Genomic DNA, 25568 nt, shown 5'->3' on the forward strand with positions numbered 1-25568 from the left:
ATGCTACCCAGATGCATAGATCCTAAAGAGATTCTATTTTTATCGTATTGTGAATTGAAGGGCACTCGCTCTGGAGTGTAAACTGTGTAAATGTTCCTGTAAAAGCACTGTAGCATGGCCAGGATGAGAGCAGAATGTAAACACACTGATAAAGGAGTGATTTCCTTTGTGTGCCTGTGTCACTCCCCTCCACTGAATCCCAGTAGAGCTGGAGATTGCCTAAGACAGGCCCATTTTTATCCTGCTAAACTGTTAACATGTGCTCCCCTATAGATTGGAAGAATTCCTGCTCTGAAACCTTTCTTCCAAAGCTAAAATCAGGCTATATAGCTGCCACTGTTTTAAAGTATTTGGGTAATCATAGAGATGTAATTTTCTTATCTTTCTGAACCGCCCATCAATTCGGAACTGTGTTAACCATGGTCATGCATTTTTTATCATCCATATGCCATATCATGAAACATTAGATTAAGGATTTAAGCATGTGAAAAAAAATGTTTTCATGTTAAGAAGAACCTCACATTGGTACTGAACTAAAAGCATTTTCAGTCCACTGATAGCATGACTGTGTGGTGAAGCATAATATCCCTTGTTTTGTATCCTAATCAGAAACAAGCTGCCCAGATGCACATTACTACAGGCCTTTTGTCTGTACATTATTACAGGACTTTTGTCTGTACATTAAACAGCCTGGAGAGGTATGATTTATCTGGACAGAGAGAGTAAGGAGAGGACTTTCACAGGCTCTTGAAGTTGCTTAATTCCTACACAACACATCGTATAGAGGTTGTGGAGTAGTATGCTGGGGCCTGGAGTCAATGAGTCACGAGGGATGATATTACACACCCTTGAAGTTTGTATTTTAAATGGGAAGTTTGAGTGAAAATAAGGCCACATGCAAAAATGGATGAACTTCCCCTTTAAGTGCGTTGTGTGGGCAGTCTTTTGCTCCTATCATATTTGCAGGTAGAGGAATGTTGGTATTTTTGAACATCGTTTATGAGTATCGTAAATAGCATCACTCTTACTAACACTACTTCCTCATCACGGTACAATGAAGAAGGAAGGCATCTGTGTTATTCAGCGAGGGAAACATCTCACTATCTCTCAGAGGAATAAATTACCCTACAAACAGACAATAGGTAGTGGAAAAGCATGCCCTGACCTATTTGAAATGAGTATACATTTATTATTTATCACCACCACAGTTTAATGCTCAAAGATTTTACATGACAAAGTCGTCACAATAGCTCTTTGGTTAACTCAATCCCATCAAATGTAACTGGAGCGTAATCTATTGGAATGCATTATGGTTTATTGATGTATGGGTGTGTTTATTCATGCATTCATTTATTTATAGGTCGCTGTGATTTCTCCTTTCCCGGTAATGAATAGCATAAGTCTTGAGCTCCTCCACTGCTGGGTAGTTATATATGAAACAGATTCTTTGATTTTTAAAAGCCCCAGCCAGACCCATTTCGTTTTTGTTTCACTCTGTCAATATCAATAATCTGGAAACGTTTGAAGGTTAGCCCGTTTTTAGCAAATCCCACATTACGTAATTTTGTCTGTTTTACATTCGCTCTCACAGAAAGACATGCCGTATTTGGGACAGCCCCTCTGTGTGTTGTTAGGCTTGACTTTCATCCTTAAAAGGGATTTTCTTCTCTCTAAACAATAGCCATTTAGTGACACTGCCAACTCAGGCACAAGGCAAATCTGAACTCCACTGTATGTAAACTGCTCAGATATATATTTTTAGAACATGACACTATTAATGTATTTGTTTGATATTTTCCTCCTTTTTGACAACAGAGCAGCACTTGTATCTTTCTTAATGGGCCTGGACAGAGGAGATGTATGGTGGGGTGGGGACAGAGCATTTGGTGTGTTGAAATCACACACTGTGACTGGATCTAAATGGAGCACGGGGATGTTGTCAGGTTTTTTCAAGGTCAGAGTTCAGATCATTCTTTACTCTGCTTGTCAGCTTGGTTGTGGTTTAAAGCTGGCAGAGTTTGGAGAATGATGTCTGTTAATGAGTCCCAATGGCACGCTGCAAAGATCATGAGTGTATCACATGAGGAGGAAAGTGGACAGCGAGAATGAAAGGCAGAGGGAAAAATTGTGTGTTTAAGTAAAATTCTGATTTATATATGCATAATTTTAAAAGAGCAGGATTAAAGAATGCTCGTTGAACTGTACGTTTAAGTTAAATGTATGGTATTGTACATGTGAGAATGGCATAGGGGCAATTTAATGCTTGAGTGTACTTTGAGTGTATTAGTGTACACTCAAGCACTGCTACTTTATGAGTTTGCTCAGCACAATCACACACATTCACACCCTCTAACACACTCCACCCAATGAAAATGATTTCATAATCCTCACCATAATAAACGTCTTTGAACAGTTTAATTGGCTCTTCCTGGAATCACTCCGTTTCACTTCATTTGATCTGATGAAAGAGTAATGTTCCCTTCCCAAGGGGTGCATACACAACACTGCACAAATAAAGCTGCAGTGGCAAATGACAGCAATAATAAACAAGGCAAATTCATACGCACTTCTGATAATTTTAGCTCAAATTGTTTTGTTTATTAGCTAATCATGTAAATTAGCGGATCTTGTTTAAAGTGAATTTCATATTTATTCCAGGAGGATGAAAGACCATGGTTATTCTGTAAACGTGAGGTATCAGAGGGTTGTTGGGTAAGATGTGACACAAATATTCTTTTCACACAACATTTTAAAATTACATACAGTAGACACTGCCATCTAAGAAGGTATTTTGAGCCTTTGTGACTTGGAAAGTGGGTCTACACGAAGACATGTAGTATATGTAAAGCTAAAACAGAGGGACAGAGACATGGACAACAAAAAAGAGTATTGGTCTTTGCAGGGGAACATAATAAACCTTAGGGCCATTATTAAACAACATCCAGATATTACAGACGTGTCTTCAGCTGTATCAGGAGCTTCGAGGGCTGTTAACTTTAACTCTGTGGTTAAATAAAATAAAGATGTTTTATTGTCACACACTGGATAGGTGCAGTGAAATGTGTGGTTTTACAGGGTATCCCAACCAGATGGAATAGTAGTGGACATAAAGGAAGTGTGTATGCCCTCTTAAAAGGAAAGGTTCACCCATTTTGAATGTTATATCATTTTTGGGCATCTCCGAGTGATGTTCTACACTCTTAGAAAAAAGGGTGCTATCTAGAACCTAAATTGGTTCTTCGGCTGCCCCCCTAGGAGAACCCTTTGAAAAACAATTTTTGGTTCAAGGTAGAACCCTTTTGGGTTCCATGAAGATCCCTTTCTACAAAGGGTTCTACATGGAACCAAAAGGATTCTACCTGAAACCAAAAAAAGGTTCTACCTGGAACCAAAAAAGGGTCCTCCTATGGGGACAGCTGAAGTAACCCTTTTGGAGCTCTTTTTTTCTAAGAGTGTATCGAGTCAACTATCTTTTCATATGTATCTGAGCTCTTGCTGTTCGTGCAGGCAGAAATACAGTCAGTATGACGTAGCATTGTGTAAAAGACGCTCTCACTATACTGGAAGTTAATAGGAAGATTACTTTTAGATTGCGAAAACGTCTATCATACAGGTCAGATTTCAATACTGTCTGATGTCATAATGCGGGAGGTCTTCTCTTGAATGAGCCATTGATCATATATATATATATATATATATATATATATTTGAGATATTCCTACCTCGAGATATGTGTAATTTAACAGAGGGTGAACCAGATGTGTCCTCTTCAATCCAGGGTGCATTGCATGGTGCTGTTGCAAACGTCAGACTCCAATGTGAAGCACACAATCTGCAGGTTGAACATGGTGAGATTGTAGACTCCTAAATTGATAGTGCAGTTTGTTTAGGGGATTTTACAGCTAACTAGCTACTTCACATGCTGATATTGACTTTCGTATTATTGTGTGTAGCTACGTTTGCTAGCTAGCCAGCAAACTCCACACCCCCAGTCGGTATTAGATAGAAAGTCACGGCTCAGGCCGCCTGTGGGGAAAACAACCTGTGGTTACCTAGGTTTCCCTCAGTGGCTCACAGCAAAAACGTAACCTTTTTCAAACGCAATTTTCTTGTCTGCTTTTAGTCAATTACAAAACTACATTGAAGAAAAGTACAACATGTCTAAAGATGACTTTTCAACATGGCCTGCTCCCAAGCATTCTCACTACTTGGAAAACGTTATATTGTCGGGCTTCCCTCATGCCCCTGTTCATGACGGTGAGAGCAGCCATGTGAGTGATTGCTAGCTAGCTACCAACCGGAACAATAAACTAGCCAAGACCACCAACACAAACAAACAGACTATACAGCTACAAGTAGTGAATGGAGTTAGAAACGGACTATACTAAACAAGTTAAATACCTTACCCATGATGAAATGTTTTCCACACACATAGAGCTATAGATACGTGTAGCCATCTTGGACACCGGCTCCCCACAATTTCCCACTAACACACACCAAATAGCCTGAAGCCATAGGGCTCTTCTCGCAATCTATATCTCCCTACGTGGGTGCATTGCGAACCATAGGTCGGGATTTCTGACCTGGTTACATGTACATCGAACACCACATCAGCCTTTCGGCATGTTTTGTTCTTTTTTTTTTGTGTGTGTGTGTGTGTCAGTTTTTTACCCCTTTTTTCTCCCCAATTTCGTGGTATCCAATTGTTTAGTAGCTACTATCTTGTCTCATCGCTACAACTCCCATATGGGCTCGGGAGAGACGAAGGTTGAAGGTCATGCGTCCTCCGATACACAACCCAACCAAGCCGCACTGCTTCTTAACACAGCGCACATCCAACCCGGAAGCCAGCCACACCAATGTGTCGGAGGAAACACTGTGCACCTGGCAACCTTGGTTGGCGCGCACTGCGCCCCGGCCCGCCACAGGAGTTGCTTGTGCGCAATGAGACAAGGATATCCCTACAGGCCAAGCCCTCCCTAACCCGGACGACGCTAAGCCAATTGTGCGTCGCCCCACGGACCTCCCGGTCTCGGCCGGTTACGACAGAGCCTGGGCACTGCACCCGGGAGGCCCTGTTTTGTTATTTCTGTATAACTAAAAATGTACTACAAAGTTGGCTCTTTTACACTGGGGTCAATGTGAAAGAATCTTTGTTTTCCCGAATTTGGGGGCCGGTCAAGGGGAATTCCTTATTATTACTGAATAATAAGTATAGAGTATAGAATAAGTATATGGAGTATAGAGTTAGGAATTAGAATACTAGAATGGATATGAACCGTCATATGATGGGAAAAAGGTCAGCCATTTTGGTCAGGGAGTTGGTCAACCATGGTTTGCCAGTGCTGTGATAAGATATTGTGTAAAATAATGAATTTAGAGAATTATCTGCAATGCATGTTTGTTAGTTTGCTACAATGCAGTCAATCAACAGCCATACACTGGCTGAAATCAGTTGATGACAGGACTTAGACAAGTTGTAAATGCAACAAGTACTATATTGTATAATTTAATTTTAATTACATTTATTTTTATTTCACCTTTATTTAACCAGGTAAGCTAGTTGAGAACAAGTTCTCATTTACAACTGCGACCTGGCCAAGATAAGGCAAAGCAGTGCGATACAAACAACAACACAGAGTTACACATGTATTAAACAAGCGTACAGTTAATAACACAATAGGGAAAAAAATAAAGTCTATATACAGTGTGTGCAAATGGCGTGAGGATGTAAGACAATAAATAGGCCATAGTAGCGAAGTAATTACAATTTAGCAAATTAACACTGGAGTGATAGATGAGCAGATGGTGATGTGCAAGTACAAATACTGGTGTGCAAAGGAGCAGAAAAGTAAATAAAAACAATATGGGGATGAGGAAGGTAGATTGGGTGGGCTATTTACAGATGGGCTATGTACAGCTGCAGCGATCGGTTAGCTGCACAGATAGCTGATGTTTGAAGTTAGTGAGGGAACTCACTAAGTACTGTATAAGTCTCCAGCTTCAGCGATTTTTGCAATTCGATCCAGTCATTGGCAGCAGAGAACTGGAAGGAAAGGGGGCCAAAGGAGGTGTTGGCTTTGGGGATGACCATTGAAATATACCTGCTGGATATACCACCATTGCGACCTGCATGCTACGGGTGGGTGTTGCTATGGTGACCAGTGAGCTGAGATAAGGCAGAGCTTTACCGAGCAAAGACTTATAGATGACCTGGAGCCAGTGGGTTTGGCGATAAATATGTAGCGAGGACCAGCCAACAAGAGCATACAGGTCGCAATGGTGGGTAGTATATGGGGCTTTGGTGACAAAATGGATGGCACTGTGATAGACTGCATCCAATTAGCTGAGTAGAGTTTTTGAGGCTATTTTGTAAATGACATCGTCGAAGTCAAGGATCGGCATGTTAGTCCGTTTTACGAGGGTATGTTTGGCAGCATGAGTGGAGGAGGCTTTGTTGCGAAATAGATAGCCGATTCTAGATTTAATTTTGGATTGGAGATGCTTAATATGAGTCTGGAAGGAGAGTTTACAGTCTAGCCAGACACCTAGGTATTTGTAGTTGTCCGCATATTCTAAGTCAGAACCTTCCAGAGTAGTGATGCTGGTTGGGCAGCGAACAGTTGGAGTTGGAGGCCACGGAACGAGTGTTGTATGGCATTGAAGGTCATTTGGAGGTTAGTTAACACAGTGTCCAAAGAAGGGCCAGATGTATACAGAATGGTGTCGTCTGCGTAGAGGTGGATCAGGGAATCACCCACAGCAAGAGCGACATCATTGATATATACAGAGAAAAGAGTCGGCCCGAGAATAGAACCCTGTGGCACCCCCATAGAGACTGCCAGCAGTCCGGACAACAAGCCCTCTGATTTGACACACTGAACTCTGTCTGAGAACCAAGGCTGTTGAGTCAGCCGATAAGAACACAGTGATTGACAGAGTCGAAGCCTTGGCCAGGTCGATGAAGACGGCTGCACAGTACTGTTTTTTATCAATGAAGGTTTTGATATCTTTTTTGTACCTTGAGCGTGGCTGAGGTGCACCCGTGACCAGCTCGGAAACCGGATTGCACAGCCGAGAAGGTATGGTGGGATTCGATATGGTCAGTGATCTGTTTATTAACTTGGCTTTCGAAGACTTTAGAAAGGCAGGGCAGGATGGATATGGGTCTATAACAGTTTGGGTCTAGAGTGTCACCCCCTTTGAAGAGGGGGATGACTGCATTCACATTCCAGTCTTTAGGGATCTCGGACGATACGAAAGAGAGGTTGAACAGACTGGTAATAGGAGTTGCAACAATGGCGGCGGATCATTTTAGAAAGAGAGGGTCCAGATTGTCTAGCCCAGCTGATTTGTACGGGTCCAGGTTTTGCAGCTCTTTCAGAACATCTGCTATCTGGATTTGGGTGAAGGAGAAGCTGGGGAGGCTTGGGCAAGTAGCTGCGGGGGGTGCGGAGCTGTTGGCCGGGGTTGGGTTAGCCAGGAGGAAAGCGTAGCTAGACGTAGAGAAATGCTTTTTTAAATTCTCGATTATCATGGATTTACAGTCATACAGTCAGGTCTGGAGTCAACCAAGGGCTATATCTGTTCTTAGTTCCACATTTTTTGATAGGGGCATGCTTATTTAAGATGGTGAGGAAATTCCTTTTAAAGAACGACCAGGCATCCTCGACTTACGGGATGAGGTCAATATCCTTCCAGGATACCCGGGCCAGGTCGATTAGAAAGGCCTGCTCGCTGAAGTGTTTTAGGGAGCGTTTGACAGTGATGAGGGGTGGTAATGGTGGAAGTGTTCACCGAGATCCTGATTGAAAACAGCAGAGGTGTATTTGGAGGGCAAGTTGGTCAGGATAATATCTATGAGGGTGCCAATGTTTACGGATTTAGGGTTGTACCTGGTGGGTTCCTTGATAATTTGTGTGAGATTGAGGGCATCTAGTTTAGATTGGAGGACAGCCGGGGTGTTAAGCATATCCCAGTTTCGGTCACCTATCAAAACGAACTCTGAAGATAGATGGGGGGGCAATCAATTCACATATGGTGTCAAGGGCACAGCTGGGAGCTGAGGGGTGTCTATAACAGGCGGCAACAGTGAGAGACTTATTTCTGGAGGGATTCATTTTTTAAATTAGAAGCTCAAAGTGTTTGGGCATAGACCTGGATAGTATGACAGAACTTTGCAGGCTATCTCTGGAGTAGATTACAGCTCCTCCCCCTTTGGCAGTTCTATCTTCATGGAAAATGTTGTAATTGGGTATGAAAATCTCAGAATTTTTGGTGGCCTTCCTAAGCCAGGATTCAGACACGGCAAGGACATCAGGGTTTGCGGAGTGTGCTAAAGCAGTGAGTAAAACAAACTTAGGGAGGAGGCTTCTGATGTTAACAAGCATGAAACCAAGGCTTTTTCGGTTACAGAAGTCAACAAATGAGAGTGCCTGGGGACACGCAGAGCCTGGGTTAAACTCCACATCACCCGAGGACAGAGGAGGAGTAGGATGAGGGTACGGCTAAAGACTATCAAAACTGGTCGTCTAGTGCGTTGGGGACAGAGAATAAAAGGAGCAGAATTCTGGGCGTGGTAAAATAGATTCAGGGCATAATGTACAGACAGGGGTATGGTGGGGTGCGGGTACAGTGGAGGTAAACCCAGGAACCGAGTGAAGATAAGAGAGGTTGCATCTCTGGACAGGCTAGTTATGCTGGGTGAGGTCACCACATGTGTGGGAGGTGGGACAAAGGATGTATCTGAGGCATGTTGAGTGGGACTAGGGGCTGCGCAGTAAACTAAAACAATGATAACTATCCTAAACAACAGTGTATAAGACATATTGACATTTGAGAGAGACATAAAGCGAGGCATAAAGCAATCACAGGTGTTGATTGGGAGAGATAGCTAAGACAACACCTAATCAGCTAAGACAACAACAACAGGTAAAATAGTGATGAATGGGCAGAGAGGGTCGGTTAACTACACACAGGGCCTGGGGTTTGAGGCTGGGGCCGACAGATAAACAAAAAATAAACAAAATGGAGTACCGTGATTAATGAACAGTCCAGCAGGTGATCATAGGGTCCAGTGAACAGCAATAGATGGAACAAGGAAGCAGTAGGGTAGTCCTTACCAAGCTAGCACGTGGGAGACACAGCGTTTAAGGTTAGCAGGCCGGGGTAAGTAGAAGCGTCTGGTCTGATGTCCGGCAAAGCCTGGTTGAGGGCACAGGATGGGGTAATTATTTCGCTATCTGGCCGGGACCCTTTGTCGACACAGCGCCCTGCCGTACCACCACAACTGGTCCGGGCCAGATAGTGAAAGAATTATTGGAGTTTACTAGCCGGGAGATGCGCCTGGCTCGCGGCTAACTGGTGCTAGCTTCGGGGCAGGGGCGTTAGCCACTATAACCACTCGGTAGCAGCTAGCTAGCAGCGATGATCCGATGCAAAGATCCAGAGCTTACAGCAAGGATCCGGTGGAGTAGTGGATTCTAGCCATGTGATCACAGAGTAGGCCGGGAGGTGGGCCTGGCTCAGGTTTAGCTTTGGGGCTGGGTCACTCGGTGGCAGCTAGCTAGCTGTGATGATCAGGAGTAATGGTCCAGGGTTTACGGCAGGAATCCAGCGTTGTAGTGGAGAAAACTGTACGATACTGGCAGGCTGGCAAGTATTATCCAGGCTAAAACGGCTGGTGTCTGTGCAGAAGTTAAAGGCCGCTAGCAGTGGCTAACAATGACTAAATAGCTACTAGCTAATTAGCTGGTTAGCTTCTGATGGAGGTTCTGGCTATAAGGTCTAAGAAATAGCGTATCCGTGTCACATTGAGTAAGGCGGGTTACCGGAAGGTATATTTAATTTAGAAATGGAAAAGAGATTGAAAATAAAATGAAATATATACAAAAAATACAAAAAGTAAACAAGAGGACAGTTTTCCAAGAAATGTATTACATTTTATTTATTCAGGATAGCCCAATTGAGACCAGGGTTTCATTCCTAATGGTGCCCTGAGTACAAAATAAGGCTTCCATTTCCCCCATTCTGGAACTTTGAGGGTTTATGACAGGGTTTCCTAACTGGCGGTCTTTAATCTGTATGCTATGCCTGTATGCTATGTCTTGCTTGTCCTATGTTGCTATGTCTTGCTTGTTCTATGTTGCTATTGTCTATATTGTAATTGTTTTTAATAACCTGCCCAGGGACTGCGGTTGAAAATTAGCCGGCTGGCTAAAACCGGCACTTTTACTGAAACGTTGATTAATGTGCACTGTCCCTGTAAAAATAAAAAATAAACTCAAACTCAAACTCAATCGGTTTTATTTGTCTCCCCCCAAGTTTTCTGTGTAAAACAAAAATGTAAGGAAGGTTGGAAATTATTATATTTTAGTAAAATATTTGGTCTGTTTGGGATTATTGCCGTCAACTTGCAGTCTACAAATGATTTTCAATTATGTTTTCCGGCCCCCCAACCATCAGCTCAAGAAAAAAATGACCCGCGGCTGAATCTAGTTGATTGATGATCCTTGGTTTATGACATAGCTCCTCTAGTAATTTAATATGTCGTTATCAATAAAACATTACTATATGATGCATAGTGTTCAATTTGGCTGCTTGGGAGGCAAGGAGACACCCAGCTCCACCAAAACCATTGGCAAGGGATTGTTAAATAAATGTTATAACTATATTTGGTTTTAATATCATCACCTCAGAACAACACAGTTCGGTTTATTCCACATTTAAAAGCTTGATCATCAGAGTTAAACAGAAAGTAACTGCATGCTTTTCATGATCAGTAAACATCAATTAAATCACGTCATTTCAGATACTTGAGGGTAGCGTATCCATTTGGCATGTAGCTAGCTAGACAGCAATATGTGTTATTTAGCTTGCTTTATCAGAGATTATGCTTTTGGAAAGAGCCTGACATTGTCAAAGTTGTCAGTCAGACTTCTGTCATCACCACTATAAATGGCAAGCAAATCTAACAATATAGCCATCTGGTTTATCCCCTGAAAGTTAGCTTGTTAACTAGCCATATTAACGTGATCTGTTATTAGCTAGCCAGCCAATGTGATGTGGTCCATCAATCAATGTATCGTCTGAGATTCCTAAAGATTGGAAAGCGGCCGCGATTATCCCCCTCTTCAAAGGGGGAGACACTCTAGACCCAAACTGTTACAGACCTATATCCATCCTGCACTGCCTTTCTAAAGTCTTCGAAAGCCAAGTGAACAAACAGATCATCGACCATCTCGAATTCCACCGTACCTTCTCCGCTGTGCAATCTGGTTTATGAGCTGGTCACGGGTGCACCTCATCCACGCTCAAGGTCCTAAACAATATCATAACTACCGTCAATAAAAAACAGTACTGTGCAGCCGTCTTCATCAACCTGGAAAAGGCTTTCGACTCTGTCAATCACTGTATTCTTATTGGCAGACTCAACAGCCTTGGTTTCTCTAATGACTGCCTCGCCTGGTTCACTAGCTACTTCTTAGATAGAGTTCAGTGTGTCAAATCGGAGGGTCTGTTGTCCGGACCTCTGGCAGTCTCTATGGGGATGCCACAGGGTTCAATTCTCGGGCCAACTCTTTTTCTCTGTATATATCAATGATGTTGCTCTTGCTGCTGGTGATTCTTTGATCCACCTCTACGCAGACGACACCATTCTGTATACATCTGGCCCTTCTTTGGACACTGTGTTAACAAACCTCCAAACAAGCTTCAATGCCATACAACACTCCTTCCGTGGCCTTCAACTGCTCATAAATGCTAGTAAAACTAATTGCATGCTCTTCAACCGATCGCTGCCCGCACCCACCCGCCTGCCTAGCATCACTACTCTGGACAACGGTTCTGACTTAGAATATGGGGGCAACTATACATACCTAGGTGTCTGGCTAGACTGTAAACTCTCCTTCCAGACTCACGTTAAGCATCTCCAATCTGAAGTTAAATCTAGAATCAGCTTCCTATTTCGCAACAAAGCCTCCTTCACTCATGCTGCCAAACATACCCTCGTAAAACGGACTATCCTGCCGATCCTTGACTTCGGCGATGTCATTTACAAAATAGCCTCAAACACTCTGCACAGCAAATTGGATGCAGTCTATCACAGTACCATCCATTTTGTCACCAAAGCCCCATATACTACCCACCATTGCGACCTGTATGCTCTCATTGGCTGGTCCTCCCTACATATTTATCGCCAAACCCACTGGCTCCAGGTCATCTATAAGTCTTTGCTAGGTAAAGCTCTGCCTTATATCAGCTCACTGGTCACCATATCAATACCCACCCGTAGTATGTGCTCCAGCAGGTATATTTCACTGGTCATCCCCAAAGCCAACACCTCCTTTGGCCGCCTTTCCTTCCACTTCTCTGTTGCCAATGACTGGAACGAATTGCAACAATCACTGACGTTGGAGACTTATATCTCCCTCACTAACTTCAAGCATCGGCTGTCAGAGCAGCTAACCGATCGCTGCAGCTGTACACAGCCCATCTGTAAATAGCCCATCCAACCAACTACCTACCTCATCCCCATATTTGTTTTTGTTTTTTTTCTGCTCTTTTGCATACCAGTATTTATACTTGCACATCCTCATCTGCACATCTATCACTCCAGTGTTAATTGCTAAATTGTAATTACTCGTCTTTATTTATTGCCTTACCTCCTTACTTCATTTGCACACACTGTATACAGATTTTCGATTATGTTATTGATTGTAACCTTGTTTATCCCATGTGTAACTCTGTTGTTGTTTTTGTCATACTGCTTTGCTTTATCTTGGCCAGGTCGCAGTTGTAAATGAGAACTTGTTCTCAACTGGCCTACCTGGTTAAATAAAGGTGAAAAAAAATGTAGCCTATCATGTCTGTCAGCAGCAATTAACCTAAACCACTCATACTTTAATAGTTCACTTTTATTTTCTATCACTCAAATATCCAATTAATGGTGGCCAATATTTAGAGATATCGTGAATCAACCCTCAAATATCTGAAATTACATGAACAATTGATGTTTAATGATCATGTTGACTTTGGTGCATGCAGTTACTTGCTGTTTAACTCTGATGATAGAGCTTAATGTGCTCAAATGTTTTGCATGGAATAATCAGAAATGTGTAGTTCTGACTGCTCTTCAAGATCGAGGTGATGATATTACAACCAAATAGTTACCATTACAACCAAATAGTTACCATTACAACCAAATAGTTACCATTCCAACCAAATAGTTACCCTTTATTTGCCAATCCCTTGAGAACGGCACCTAGTTGTCAATGGATTTAGCATAGCTGGGGGTCTCCTTGTCCCCCCAGCAGGAAAATCTAACACTCTACACCTTATTGTGACATTTTATTGTGACAACCTATAGGATCTCAATGGCCAGAGCATAGAGATAGCATTGAATTGTGGGTTGTGTAGTCAACTTGAGCTGCAACAGATTTCCACAAAGATTTTCACATTGCTACCAACCGTACAATGCCAAAATTAAACATTTGTTCACAAAAAATATTGTTCTCACATGTTAGTGTTATTTAACACTGTTCATTATAGGAATGACTGATTTTGGGTGGATTTTTCCTTTAAGGACAATGTGTTAAATGCTGGCAGTTAAATGCTGCGTTCACCTGTGAGTTAGGGAAGAAAGAGGCTGAACTGAAAAGGGACTATTTCATTTCCTGTAAACATACATGCTGCGATGTGGGCCTGTTGCCATGGGGACTGGGGTCCAGGCAACCTGCTGTTTTGACTGGATTTTGATGATGATTGATAATTACTACCTGGCATTTGGTCCCCATCTTCATAAACATATGGCTAGATTTGCCCTCCACGTTATATCTGGCAAATTGTTCCCTTTGATAATAGGTTTTTAATGTTCCACAGTTGACGTTTGTTGGGCATAGCAATAATTTTCTCATGTAATTATATTTGCGGTTATACAAGTCCCAGAAATAGAATCGATTTCACATAGAATTTATGTGACCTATCCAGGATGGTGGCAGAATTTAATTTACAAATTCTTTTGACAAACAAAAGGATAGAGGGATTTTGTCGCATATTGTTTTTTGAGCATTTGAAAATGGCTATTGTTGCATTGACTTTTATTGTTATTCAAATAGGGATTTGTTGTATTTTTAATTTCCATGATAAGAGCATTATGATACTCGTTAGCTTACATAAAGAGGCAATTGGAAGCCATGTCAGTATACAGTATTAAGCTCTGAAGGGATAACAAGCTGTCACGTTGTTTAACTACCTAAATGACCCACTGTGCACTTACTAGCATACTTCTGTACTTGTCACACTATATTTCACATCTCTGAGCTCCTGCAGTATAAGTAAACCACAGAGATGAAAGGAAATCCAAAGGCAAAGCTTTATATGAGTTACAAAGACTATAGGAATGCAAAAAAGCCCGGGTTCTGTTAGAGAGATAATGATCACTCATCCTCCCCTGTCAGTCAGCGTACTGAAGGAATCATCTTTGAGGAAAATGGAAAGGACCACATAATACACAATTTGTTGGAAATTAGGAGGTTGGCTGGGGAATAACATGTTAAACATAATGCCAGAGGATGAGAAAAGATCAAATAAAGATCAAATACATTTTTATAAAATCACAGTGCTGCCCCCATCTCCCTTACTCCTCGCATCTCTGTGTTACCCTCACTGTGTGACATTTCTAAATGAGGATCAAAGGCAACCTGCATACACTGAGTGTACAAAACATTAAGAACATCTTCCTAATACTAATAATACCCCCAATTCGTCGGGGCATGGACTCTACAAGGTTCTGGCCCATGTTGACCACAATGCTTCCCACAGTTGTGTCAAGTTGGCTGGATGTCCATTGGGTGGTGGACCATTCTTGATACACACAGGAAACTGTTTAGTCTGAAAACCGCAGCAGAGTTGTAGTTCTTGACACAGTCAAACCTATGTGCCTGGCACCTACTACCATACCTCATTCAAAGGTACTTACATATTTTGTCTTGCCCATTCACCCTCTGAAAGGCACACATAAAATTGTCTCAAGGCTTCAAAATCCTTCTTTAACATGTCTCCTCCTGTTCATCTACACTGATTGAAGTGGATTTAACAGGTGACATCAATAAGGGATCATAGCTTTCACCTAGATTCACCTGGTCAATCGTTGTCATGGAAAGAGCAGGTGTCCTTAATGCTTTGTACACTCAGTGTATATGGAAGAGAGATATATACTTGTGTAAACATTAGGTTAAGACCTTAAGGCTGGGTGGGTCCCACCTTAGGCTGTTGTTTACTGGGGGATTTAGCTCATTTCTAGAAGTCTGTTTAATCCTAGAGTACCTGTAATACTGTGTCCTGACCTGTGTCAGGAGTAGTGAGCTTTCCTCTGTTAGAGCCCCCTTTCAAACACATCAGACTCAGTGACTGTGAAAATGTCACATCAATGGAGCTACCCAGCAGGAAAAACATACACAATCAGAAAGTTTGCTTCCAGTAGGGATTTTATGTGCCGTTATTTAAAAAAAGAACGTTTTTTTGCTGTTGAGTTGTACATATGCTTGAATAATGGGTGAATCAGGAATAATGGGTGTTCACTAAAAGTGGAAATAATGGAAATGAAAAAGGAAAAATATGTATGCAAATCCTGTCTCTTTCAACCAGCTCTCGCTTCCTCCATCCTAATCTCTTTCTGTCTCTCTCTCTCTCTGTTTAGTGAACAGGTAGAACAGTAATCACTAACGAGTGATTGCATGCTTGGCATTATGTGTTGTGTTTCAACGTCCCCAGTGTTCACTGAGAATAAGCAAACCACATTCTTCATTAAATTTAGAATAGCTCTCAGCAACTAAATGATGTATTCTGCTGTGGTTGCATTTATATTCTACATGGCCTCTTCACTAACAAATACTTTTTTCTGGGAACCTTACAAATATTCCAGTGTACACGACTATTATGCAACATCTACGAATAGGGTGAAATACATTTTAAAAACCTTAAATTCCTATAAGATTATAATAAATAAACCCTGTATACTTTCTATTCTTTTGTAAATAGAATGTATCTTTTCAATTTTGATGCATCTGATGTTCTGACCATTTTCTCTAAATGACTAGGCATGGAAATAAGCCTGAGGCTACACGAGGGGCGTAGATCACCTGTCAAATGCCAGAGTGAGAATTATTAGCATGTCAGACAAGTCAGACGCTGACTGCTGTTCATAACTTAATAACACAGATCAAATGTGTTAGCTCACCACATACTAATGTCCTCTCTGAAGAATACATCGACTTTATGTGGACATTAGCCTTGTTTTGTTGTTCAAATAATACCCTGCACTTTAAACAACACTGGTGCTCAGAGGGGATTTTCAACCTGAAGGAAAAACATGAAGTTGTTCTGCAACTAACAGGCTTTCTTACTGTGTCTCCATTCTCTGTGTATGATCTTTGGCCTCATCTGGGTCACAGGGTTGTAGTGAAACGATCTCTCCCTTTTGTTGGGAAGATGTCGGACTTTCAAAAGCATATTTGTACGTCAATGAAATATAGGCCCTCCCCTGATTTAGTTTCATAGTCATGTGGGAATAAAAAAAGAGAAGTTGCTATTTTGGACCAAGAAAGTCAAAGTGGCACTTGCGTCAGCATTGCTTCAGTAAAGAGGGCAACTCATTTGTATGTGGTTGTGGATTTATTTCACTGAGTACAGCAGCATTTCACAAGATGTTGTTGCAGCAGCACTATTTTAGCGAGGAAGCATTTTAGTGTTATATTGCACCATCGCTCTACCATTGCCAGCTCAGATTTAAATAGTGTAGTTCAAAACAGGAGCGTACAGTATGTGTATGAAATCTGTAATTTCAAGCTATCAAGACATAATCATGGTAGTATTTAGATTGAATGTTATTCAACACTTTTCTACAGTGTTCCTTTTATTCATTGCTGCATAATCTCAGGAAATCTGTCAGATGAATGTCCACTGTTGACGAGTCCTTCACATCCTGTGGCAGCGCTGTCTATGTGGAACTTCAGAAACCATTCGGAGGTGTCTAAGGGCTTTTGCAAACGTGCCGTCCACAGAATGATAATGAAGTTCTAGCCCTTAATTGAATTGGAGAAATTAGACAAGGTACTGTCAGACGTTAAGAGGAGCGTTGGACTGCATCAAAAGATCAAGTTGTCAGCTTGCATCGCTGTTGAATTCCTTGTGACTTTCATGCCTCGGGGGTGCTGTTCATTGACAGAAATGATGGATTTGCCCCAAGGGGTTATTTTATGTCTGCCAATGCCAAGAGAGCAAGCTATTATCCAAGGTAACTTATGTATTCGACCTGCACTCTAAATCTCTGCCACTTTTTACAGCTGGCCATTTAAACAGCTGTGTATTCCTCAAGGGGTTTAAACCAGCAACCTTCATATTCAACCTTAAGTCAGGTCAGTGACCCAAAAAAGGCCAGAGCAGACCTAATGCATGTGTGTTATTGTGAGGAGGGTTCCTTATTTAACTGCCATCAAGGAACATGATCAGTGGCATCCAGGCCCAGAATAATAAAAGGATTCCGCACATTTCTCCACTTGACCTTGAGGCTCATTTGAAGTCGATATCCTGAAAGTCTGAGGGGAGCTTTTTGATGTTTTCTTTTTTTTAACTAGCACAGATGTCCGCAGATCCATGTCAAACCCATGGCTTCAGCTCAAAGACAAATATCTGATGTAGTCAGAGGAGTTAACACACACGATTAGTTCTGCCCCAGAAAAATATTTTGCACTATAACCAAATTACACGCTATAAATTGTGAGTGAATTGCATTATCAGTTTCTAAATCAAGTGTCAACCCCCTCAATCATGGACACACTGCTGTGTAAATCAAACACACCTCTAAAAGCACTATCTGGAAATCTGTGAATCTCAACCATAGTCATCATAATGGGCATGTAACCTTTGACTCCCAGTCTTCACATCTGCAGCATTTGACCTGTGAAATGTGCACCGCACATAAAGTGTTTTACGCGATACGCTCTGAGTTACATGCTCAATGTCATGAGTTTACGGATTGGGTTTCTAAAAAAGGCCCACATCAAGAGGATTATTTAGTCACATCCCACGGTGCAAAAACGGGTTGATTCAATATTGTTTCCATGTCATTTCAACCCCCCAAATGTATGTGATGACACCGAATCAACGTGCAAAAAGTAGTCAATGTAAAGGCATTTCCTATTTTTTTTCATCCAACTTTTAACCCAAATCTAATGACATGGTGATATTTTTTGTTGATTTCACATTGAATTCACAATAGTTGACAACTCAACCAAATGTAAATCAAAACTGGAGGTTAAACTGATGTCTGTGCCCAGTGGGTTATTCCTACATAGGCCTATTCTAGATATGAAATCTCTTGTTTAAATTGATGATACATGGTGAAAAACAAATCTAAGTGAGGTAGAGCTCAGGTCAGCTCGTTTGTATTACCATTCATGAGTCATCCATTATGCAGACTATTGGATTTCATGTTATTATAAGACTTCAACTTTATAGAGAGAGAAAGAAAGAGAGAGAAAAATACAGTACAGCAAAGCCAAGTAGCCTGAAAACTTGCAGTTACCAAGCTGATTACAGATCTTGGTGTAATTTTGCTTGCCTTTTTCCCTGGCTGTTTTGGAAAGAGCGTGAAGTAAAAGGTCATTGAGTCACAATAGCTTTCACCTCCTGTGATTACTTCCTCCTCGATTTCATTGGGCTTTGTTTTGCTTAATTTTTTCCCCTTCAAACCTTGATGAGAATTTGATCTGGCAAAAAATTATTCCCCTTGGCTGCCTCTAACCTTGGACATGATTTAATTGTAATTGCACACGAAATGCCTCTTTGAACTACTTGACTGAACCTGGCTCGAATCGAGTGCCTCCTCTCTCCTTTGAGTTTATCATTGTTTTTGTTACCAGGGAAGGCAGTCTGCCAAGGTGTTACAATACAGTTGTTGCTCAATGTAAAATGTAAGGCGTTCAAATACTTTGGAGGTTTTAAATACTTTATGGTGTAATTAATGTGTACTGTGGAATTATCTGCCTACAAAGAAGTCCAATCAAACATGTTTATGTGTCGTTAGCAATGTTGAAGGTCTCAAATCAGCAAGTTACAAGGAAACTAATAATGGGAATAATGATTAGATCAGTGCATGTGTTGTGCAACAACATGACCTAGTGTTCTCATAGATTTAACTTTACAGGATGGGAATTGTTATTCAGTTGTTTATATAGTTTTAACGCTACACTCCTGTGACATAGAAAGGAAATGTTTATTTACGAAGTGCTTATTACACAAATGATTCAGAAGAATCGGCTTGCTTGTCTTCCTTCCCTGGGCTCTGTGTGTGGTTGCCTTCCTTTCCCCAGAAACATTGCCTCTAGGATACTAACCAGCATGTGTTTTGTCCCCATCTTCTCAGCCCCTAACCTGAAGGGTCGGCCACGGAAGAAGAAGCTGTCAGTGTCCCAGCGAAGGGACTCCCAGGGCCACAGTCAGGGGCCCCAGGGGTCCCAAGAACCCAGCACCCTAGAGAACAAGTCTCCCACCAAGGTATACCACTCACCTAACATTTGATTCAATTGCGGCCATGCATAAAGATGGCGGCCACCATGTACTTACCACAAATATCTGAATTCCTCCATCTTTATGCACCTTCGCCATTCACTTCAGTTTACTTCATATTGAAGTTGTGATTTGTATGAATGACATAATTTTATTTCAGCGGGTGATATAATTATTTTGACAGAATCATGAAATACTCCCCCCCCCCCCCCTACACACACACTTCACGTTGAGTGTAAGCCCTTCAACTTCCACTATTTTATTTCCTACAGGTAAAACCTAACTGCAAGATAACAGTTCCTACCAGCAGGGGCACAACGACCAAACCCAGGATCTGTAAAAAGGCATCTGTGGAGGAGAAGGTGGAGAGGGAGGAGAAGATGGAGAGGGAGGAGAAGGTGGAGAGGGAGGAGAAGGTGGAGAGGGAGGAGAAGGTGGAGAAGGTGGAGAGGGAGGAGAAGGTGGAGAGGGAGGAGAAGGTGGAGGAGGAGAAAGAAGAACCAGAAGAGAACCAATCAGAAGAGAGTGGTGCAGACGAGCAGGCCTTCCTAGTAGCCCTATACAAGTACATGAAAGAGAGGGACACACCTATTGAGAGGATCCCCTTCCTGGGATTTAAGCAGAGTGAGTGAAATATATTTATTTTATGTTCATATGAGCTTTGAATATAGGATATATGATCTTCACACACCTGTCAAAAGCATCATATGTGCATTCATAAGGGTTCTTCACACAGTCAGAACATGCAAGACATCTCGCTCAGATGTTTCAACAATGAGGTTTCACATGCTAGGGAAGATGATATCTTATATATAGAACCAAACAAGAATGGTCATTCAATATTATTTTCTTGGCACAGCCATGCGTCATTGTGGTGCATTCACTCTATACGAAAATACGCGATTTGTATTGTACTGTACTCTCTCTATACAAGTTTTACATAAATGTAAGTTCCGGTTCACAAATAACCCCATGTATATATTTAGAAAGAGATGTCATCTTCACACCAAAGATGCAGTTCTTAAGTAGGTCATTGTGGTTGAGATGATATGAGAGTGGCTCAGTATGCATGCATACGGTAGTTACTGAGTCTGCAGCATAGCATCATTTGTATCGAGGCATAATGCCAACTGTTTTACATACAGTACATGTTCTGAATTACAAACCAAGCAACATCATAATGCTTTTCTCATTAAAGCCCCCAATAATGCAGTTTAAACTCGTCCTTGGCAACATGACTGTTTAAAAAAAACATAACTAATTCAAAATATGCTCAGACGCAATCAGCTTTCATTATTCCTTTCAGCCACTGCAATAGCCTCATTTATCAAAGCAAAACTTTCCTATTATGGAAATTGTGTTTCTGGTATTTTCTTTCATGAGTGGTTTATAATTAAGATAAGGACTGTTTAAAAGCACTGGATTGTTGAACGGTATACACATGTATTCCTGTCCTCTTTTGATGTGCCTCCTACACGTTTTGTGTGATTGTTAACAGAAGCCATTCAATTACATCTTCCTTTCTAAGCCACTGGCTCTGAAATGCACACAGAGCAACCAATTCCACTTCGTCTAATGCACAATGTAGGGCAGACAGCGCAGCGTAGATAGAGGCAAAATACTGTAAATGAATCTTTCAATCTATCCCCTTTTATTTGAACGGCATATTCTACACAGTGCAAGGCTATAGCTCTGGCTCAAAGTTTCTTATCTGTTCCACCAGAAAGGAGGTTTATTTTCTTTTATTTAGCTTGAGCAGTTTGCCTGGATGCTGCACAGGACGTAAGATAAATGGACTTCAGAAGAAGAAAAGGTCACATGACAAAAAGAGGTTTCATTATCTTCCATTCAGTTGGGTAAACAGCTATTCCCAGCGTTGGTACCACATTCTGAATGTGCGATGGAAGTGAGTGTGAGGACAAAATGGGACAGGGAGGGGGCTGGGAGTGTGTGTCAAGGTTGGTACAGTTTGACATCACATTGCACACTTTGAATGGCCTTGGTCACAAATTGGAGAGTGGGGAGTTAGGGAATTGGTATGCGTGTTGTTGGGTGGGGCGGCGGGGGAGGTGATGCGCATTATTTCAGGCTGCCTTTAGAGAGGTTCTTTATGCCTTGTTTCTAATTTGCCTGTTTGAATGTCTGTTTTAGTGTACATTGTGTTTTGTCATCCTTATCGTTGTGATAATGCCCCGTTGAATAGAGTGAATTAGAGAAAAAACAGGGAGCAAGTCATCTAAGAAAGAACTATTCTCCCATTTTCTTTCGTTTTTCTGTCCTTCCTAATACTGCTCGCTGTTGTGGTAATTACAGCCGAGGCATAACAGCCCCATTAATAAGCCATAGCTGCTATCCAGTTGCAAAACACAATGCTACTCTCTGCAGTTCAAATAGAACCCACCAGCTTCCTTTGTAATTCTCCCTGTGTATTGACAACAGACACGGAAGAGCAGGGAGGAAAAATCAATGCTGTCAAATGCGGAGATAGGAAAATGCCATTTTGACAAATGCAAGCCTTTGTGTACGCAGAGATTGAATTTTGATGGATTTCTCCCTAGGCGAGCCTTCCTTATTTATAGGTCTTCATATAAAAATGTTAAACAATGATGTTACAGAAAGCAGATACCAATGTCAATGTTTGGAAAATCTTACAATAACCTGGGTTAATTGTTTGCAGGGAAATATACTGTCTTTGTATTTTGATTATAATCACTATTTTGTACAATACCTATAATCAATTTGATATCGTCTGTTATTGGATCTTTGCATGTAAAATTCTATGCAAAATTGCATTTGCATTTGTGCCAACATTGTTAATGAGTGCTAAAATGTTAAGTATTACCAGATGCTCATAATGGTCTTTATTCAAATCCCCTTCAGCTGAAATGTTACATGAGCTAGCTAGGTGTCAGGCTGTATCTACCTGTAGTTTATGTAGCTATGTGACAGTATCTTTGTATGTGATGATCTAGCTGAATACCATTGATCTCCCTGTTTGTTGTCCCTCTAACAGTAAACCTTTGGACTATGTTTCAAGCTGCTCAGAAACTCGGAGGATATGAGTTGGTAAGTGTTTACATATGTCCTGCTCCATACTTAACTTTTATTTTCTTTAGGCTGCCTCAGTCGTGTTTTTCTCCAAAAATCTTGGTCAGGCCCACATTTTGCAAAATGATGCCGGTGTTTTAAACCCCCTCTAAGTGGAAAACACATGTTACTCTCCCATGTCAAGGAAATTGGTGAAGTCTGTCATTTTTTCCCATGTTCAGGCTCTAAAATAAAGTGCACTATTATACACAGCGAGACAGCAGAGCAGGGACATTTCACTTGGCAGCCTACCCCACATTTGTTCGGTACTAATGTGGGAAGTGTTTCCAACATTTTTAAGTCTTTTGATGTGAAAAGTAAACGCATTGCGAATGCCGGTTAGTTCATTTGCCACATATAGTCATACAGAGAGACGAGCCGCAAACTATAAACAGGAAACTAGTCATGTAATCGGGATGTTTTTCCTTTTAAAGCCTTTTTATCTGCGGATGATTATCAGTCTTTCATGCCTGCTGCTGTCTTTGTGAGCAGGAAGTTGTGTGGTTGGTTTGAGTATATATTTAATGGTGTAACTCGTCACTCTAGCATCTTAATGCATATATTCCACTGTACTGTACTTTTCCCTCTTACCCTTGCTGTGGTACAGACGGTTGTTGCCAGCTACAGCTGGTAGCATGTTATGGAGATGGTTTTGCATTACAGAGTAGTGTTATAGTCTCTGTAGCAAACTGAATAACTTTGTTAGTGTTATCCACTCACGTCGGAGAAATGACTAGCATCTATAACGATGTTGTTACAGCATTTTATTATGTTATATGATACAGCGTTATAAAAATCTGTTTCTCTCTCTCAGATCACAGTTCGCCGACAGTGGAAAAATGTATATGATGAGCTGGGTGGTAACCCAGGAAGCACAAGTGCCGCCACATGCACACGAAGACACTACGAGAGGTGAGTTATTAACAAAGCGCTGTCCCATTTTCCTAATGCAGTGGAGGAAGAGGAATGCTACTCTCAGCCTCAGTATCAGGTGCATGTCAACTTTGCTTAGGGAAGTAAGGCTTCCTTCCTATCTCGACATGATGTCCTAAGCCGTGCCCACAGACACTCTCTCACCCTGCTGCTCCATGCATACTAACACAGAGCACAACTATATTCACCAAACCAGTCACACATCTCTCTCTAACCAGCCTTTATTATTGAGAGGGTCCCTGAACCAAAGCAAACAGCAAACAGATATGATCCTGGGGGAGACTGGAGGATATTATGCATGCACACACACATTCTCAAGGTTAAACAAACGCTGTGTGCTTAATACAAGATAACCTCTCTTTCATAAAGCTTTCCTCTTACGGCTAGTCATCTCTGAACCCCCCCCCCCCCCCCCCCCCCCCCCCCCAGGCTGATATTTTCATGCCTCCGCAATGCTACGGAACAGATTTACCTGTCAAAAGAGGGGCATGCAGAGCAATATCACGCATGCATATGGGTGAGTATGTGTATAGACCTAGGCAAATGACAAACAAAGTCAGGCTGAATTGCTCAGTCAATGTGTGTAGGTTTATCTATGCTCTATGTACGAGTGCATACAAAATTTTATACAGTATTTGAATGATATCAAATAGCACTGCAGCTTTAAACCTCCTGCGCAGCCAGAAGGGACTGTATTTGCTCTGCCATTAAAAGCCCTTTCACAGCCCTGCATGGTTAGGAGGACTGGTATAGACAGTGTCAGCACAGCACACAGCACAGGGGGCTGGAGGGGACCAGTGAGGTGTTACTGCTGGCCTTTCTCAATAGAGCCACAGAAAGCTGGGAAATTGTGCTGAATCAATACAAACCAATAATATCTCCACTGCAGTGAATATCACCCTGTCAGAAAGAGAGCGGGAAATCTCAGCTGAACTCAGACAGACCATGGGATGAGAATTTTAGCTGAGGCTCACTATTCCAGTAGCTAGGAGGGCAATTAACTTCATTGTATTAGCTCAGCAAACAAAGCTATTCTCTCTCCCTTGGAAGTGTATGATAAATGACCCCATTTGTGGGTTTGGTGAAGTATATGTTTGGTCCCTGGTGGCATCTTTTATTTCTCTTAATGATTACTCAGCGTTGAAAACACAATGAGTGATTTAAACTAGAGCATGCAGCATTTCTCCCAACGTCTTTTGATTTGGTATTGGAACATTTCGGTTGTAATTGCACTAGATTAACTGAACGCGCTCATCTTGGTCTTTTGTTTGGGACTTTGAATGTCCCCAAGCCCTGACTCTAATTTGAAATGATCCACATTATCCATTTTCCTCTTCAATGGAAGTCATCTGAAACGGTTGCCTTGGAGACATTATTTTGAATGATAAAGATGGAAATAATGATTGTATTTATGGTGTTGAGCAGCGGGCAGTAGAGAACATAAAACGAACAGAACACAAGATAACCGGAGGTACTTGTCATTTGGAAAGTTGCTCATTGCAGCCATTCTACTGTTCATTAGCTTAAAGGGAAAAATCAATATTTAACATCCAACCCAAGGTCTAAAGCTCCAGCTGGGAAAGCTTTAATGATATTTATTTAAACCGTTTCCGAAGATTAGCTGTCAGAGCTCAGCTCCCTGAATTAAAAATGAGGTCATGAAAAGATGGCATCAATAACCTTGAAATAGACTGCTGCATTCTCTCCCTGCATGTCACTTCATGCTAATTCTTTGATTATACAGGTCAATGCCTTTTAGCTGCCGTTAGTTATTTAAGCTCTCACTTTCTATGTGAGCTGCTGCTGCTGCTGCTACAGAAACAGTACATTTATACCGTACATGTTGTTACTCTAATAGCTCCTGTGTTAATGCAGAATTAATGCCTGCCGTGCATAGGCATTTTTATGTAATTGCAGGGGGGAAATATCCATGGCAACAGTGGAGGCAATTGAGAATAATTTTCTCAGAGGTTGTACCGAGT

At 41.6% G+C, this 25568-nt stretch overlaps 1 protein-coding gene across 1 annotated transcript in view; it reads left to right on the forward strand.

Annotated features, from left to right (window-relative positions):
- Window positions 1-25568, forward strand: part of LOC109888991 (AT-rich interactive domain-containing protein 5B) — a 64707-nt gene that overhangs the window by 23280 nt on the left and 15859 nt on the right. Inside the window, exons 5-8 of the mRNA XM_031823662.1 lie at window positions 19424-19554; window positions 19839-20190; window positions 22580-22632; window positions 23468-23565. Coding sequence (XP_031679522.1) covers window positions 19424-19554; window positions 19839-20190; window positions 22580-22632; window positions 23468-23565 — 634 coding nt within the window. The remainder of the gene's footprint in view (window positions 1-19423; window positions 19555-19838; window positions 20191-22579; window positions 22633-23467; window positions 23566-25568) is intronic.

The sequence above is a fragment of the Oncorhynchus kisutch genome, linkage group LG4 (assembly GCF_002021735.2).
Source record: "Oncorhynchus kisutch isolate 150728-3 linkage group LG4, Okis_V2, whole genome shotgun sequence".
In the NCBI taxonomy this organism is placed as follows: domain Eukaryota; kingdom Metazoa; phylum Chordata; class Actinopteri; order Salmoniformes; family Salmonidae; genus Oncorhynchus; species Oncorhynchus kisutch.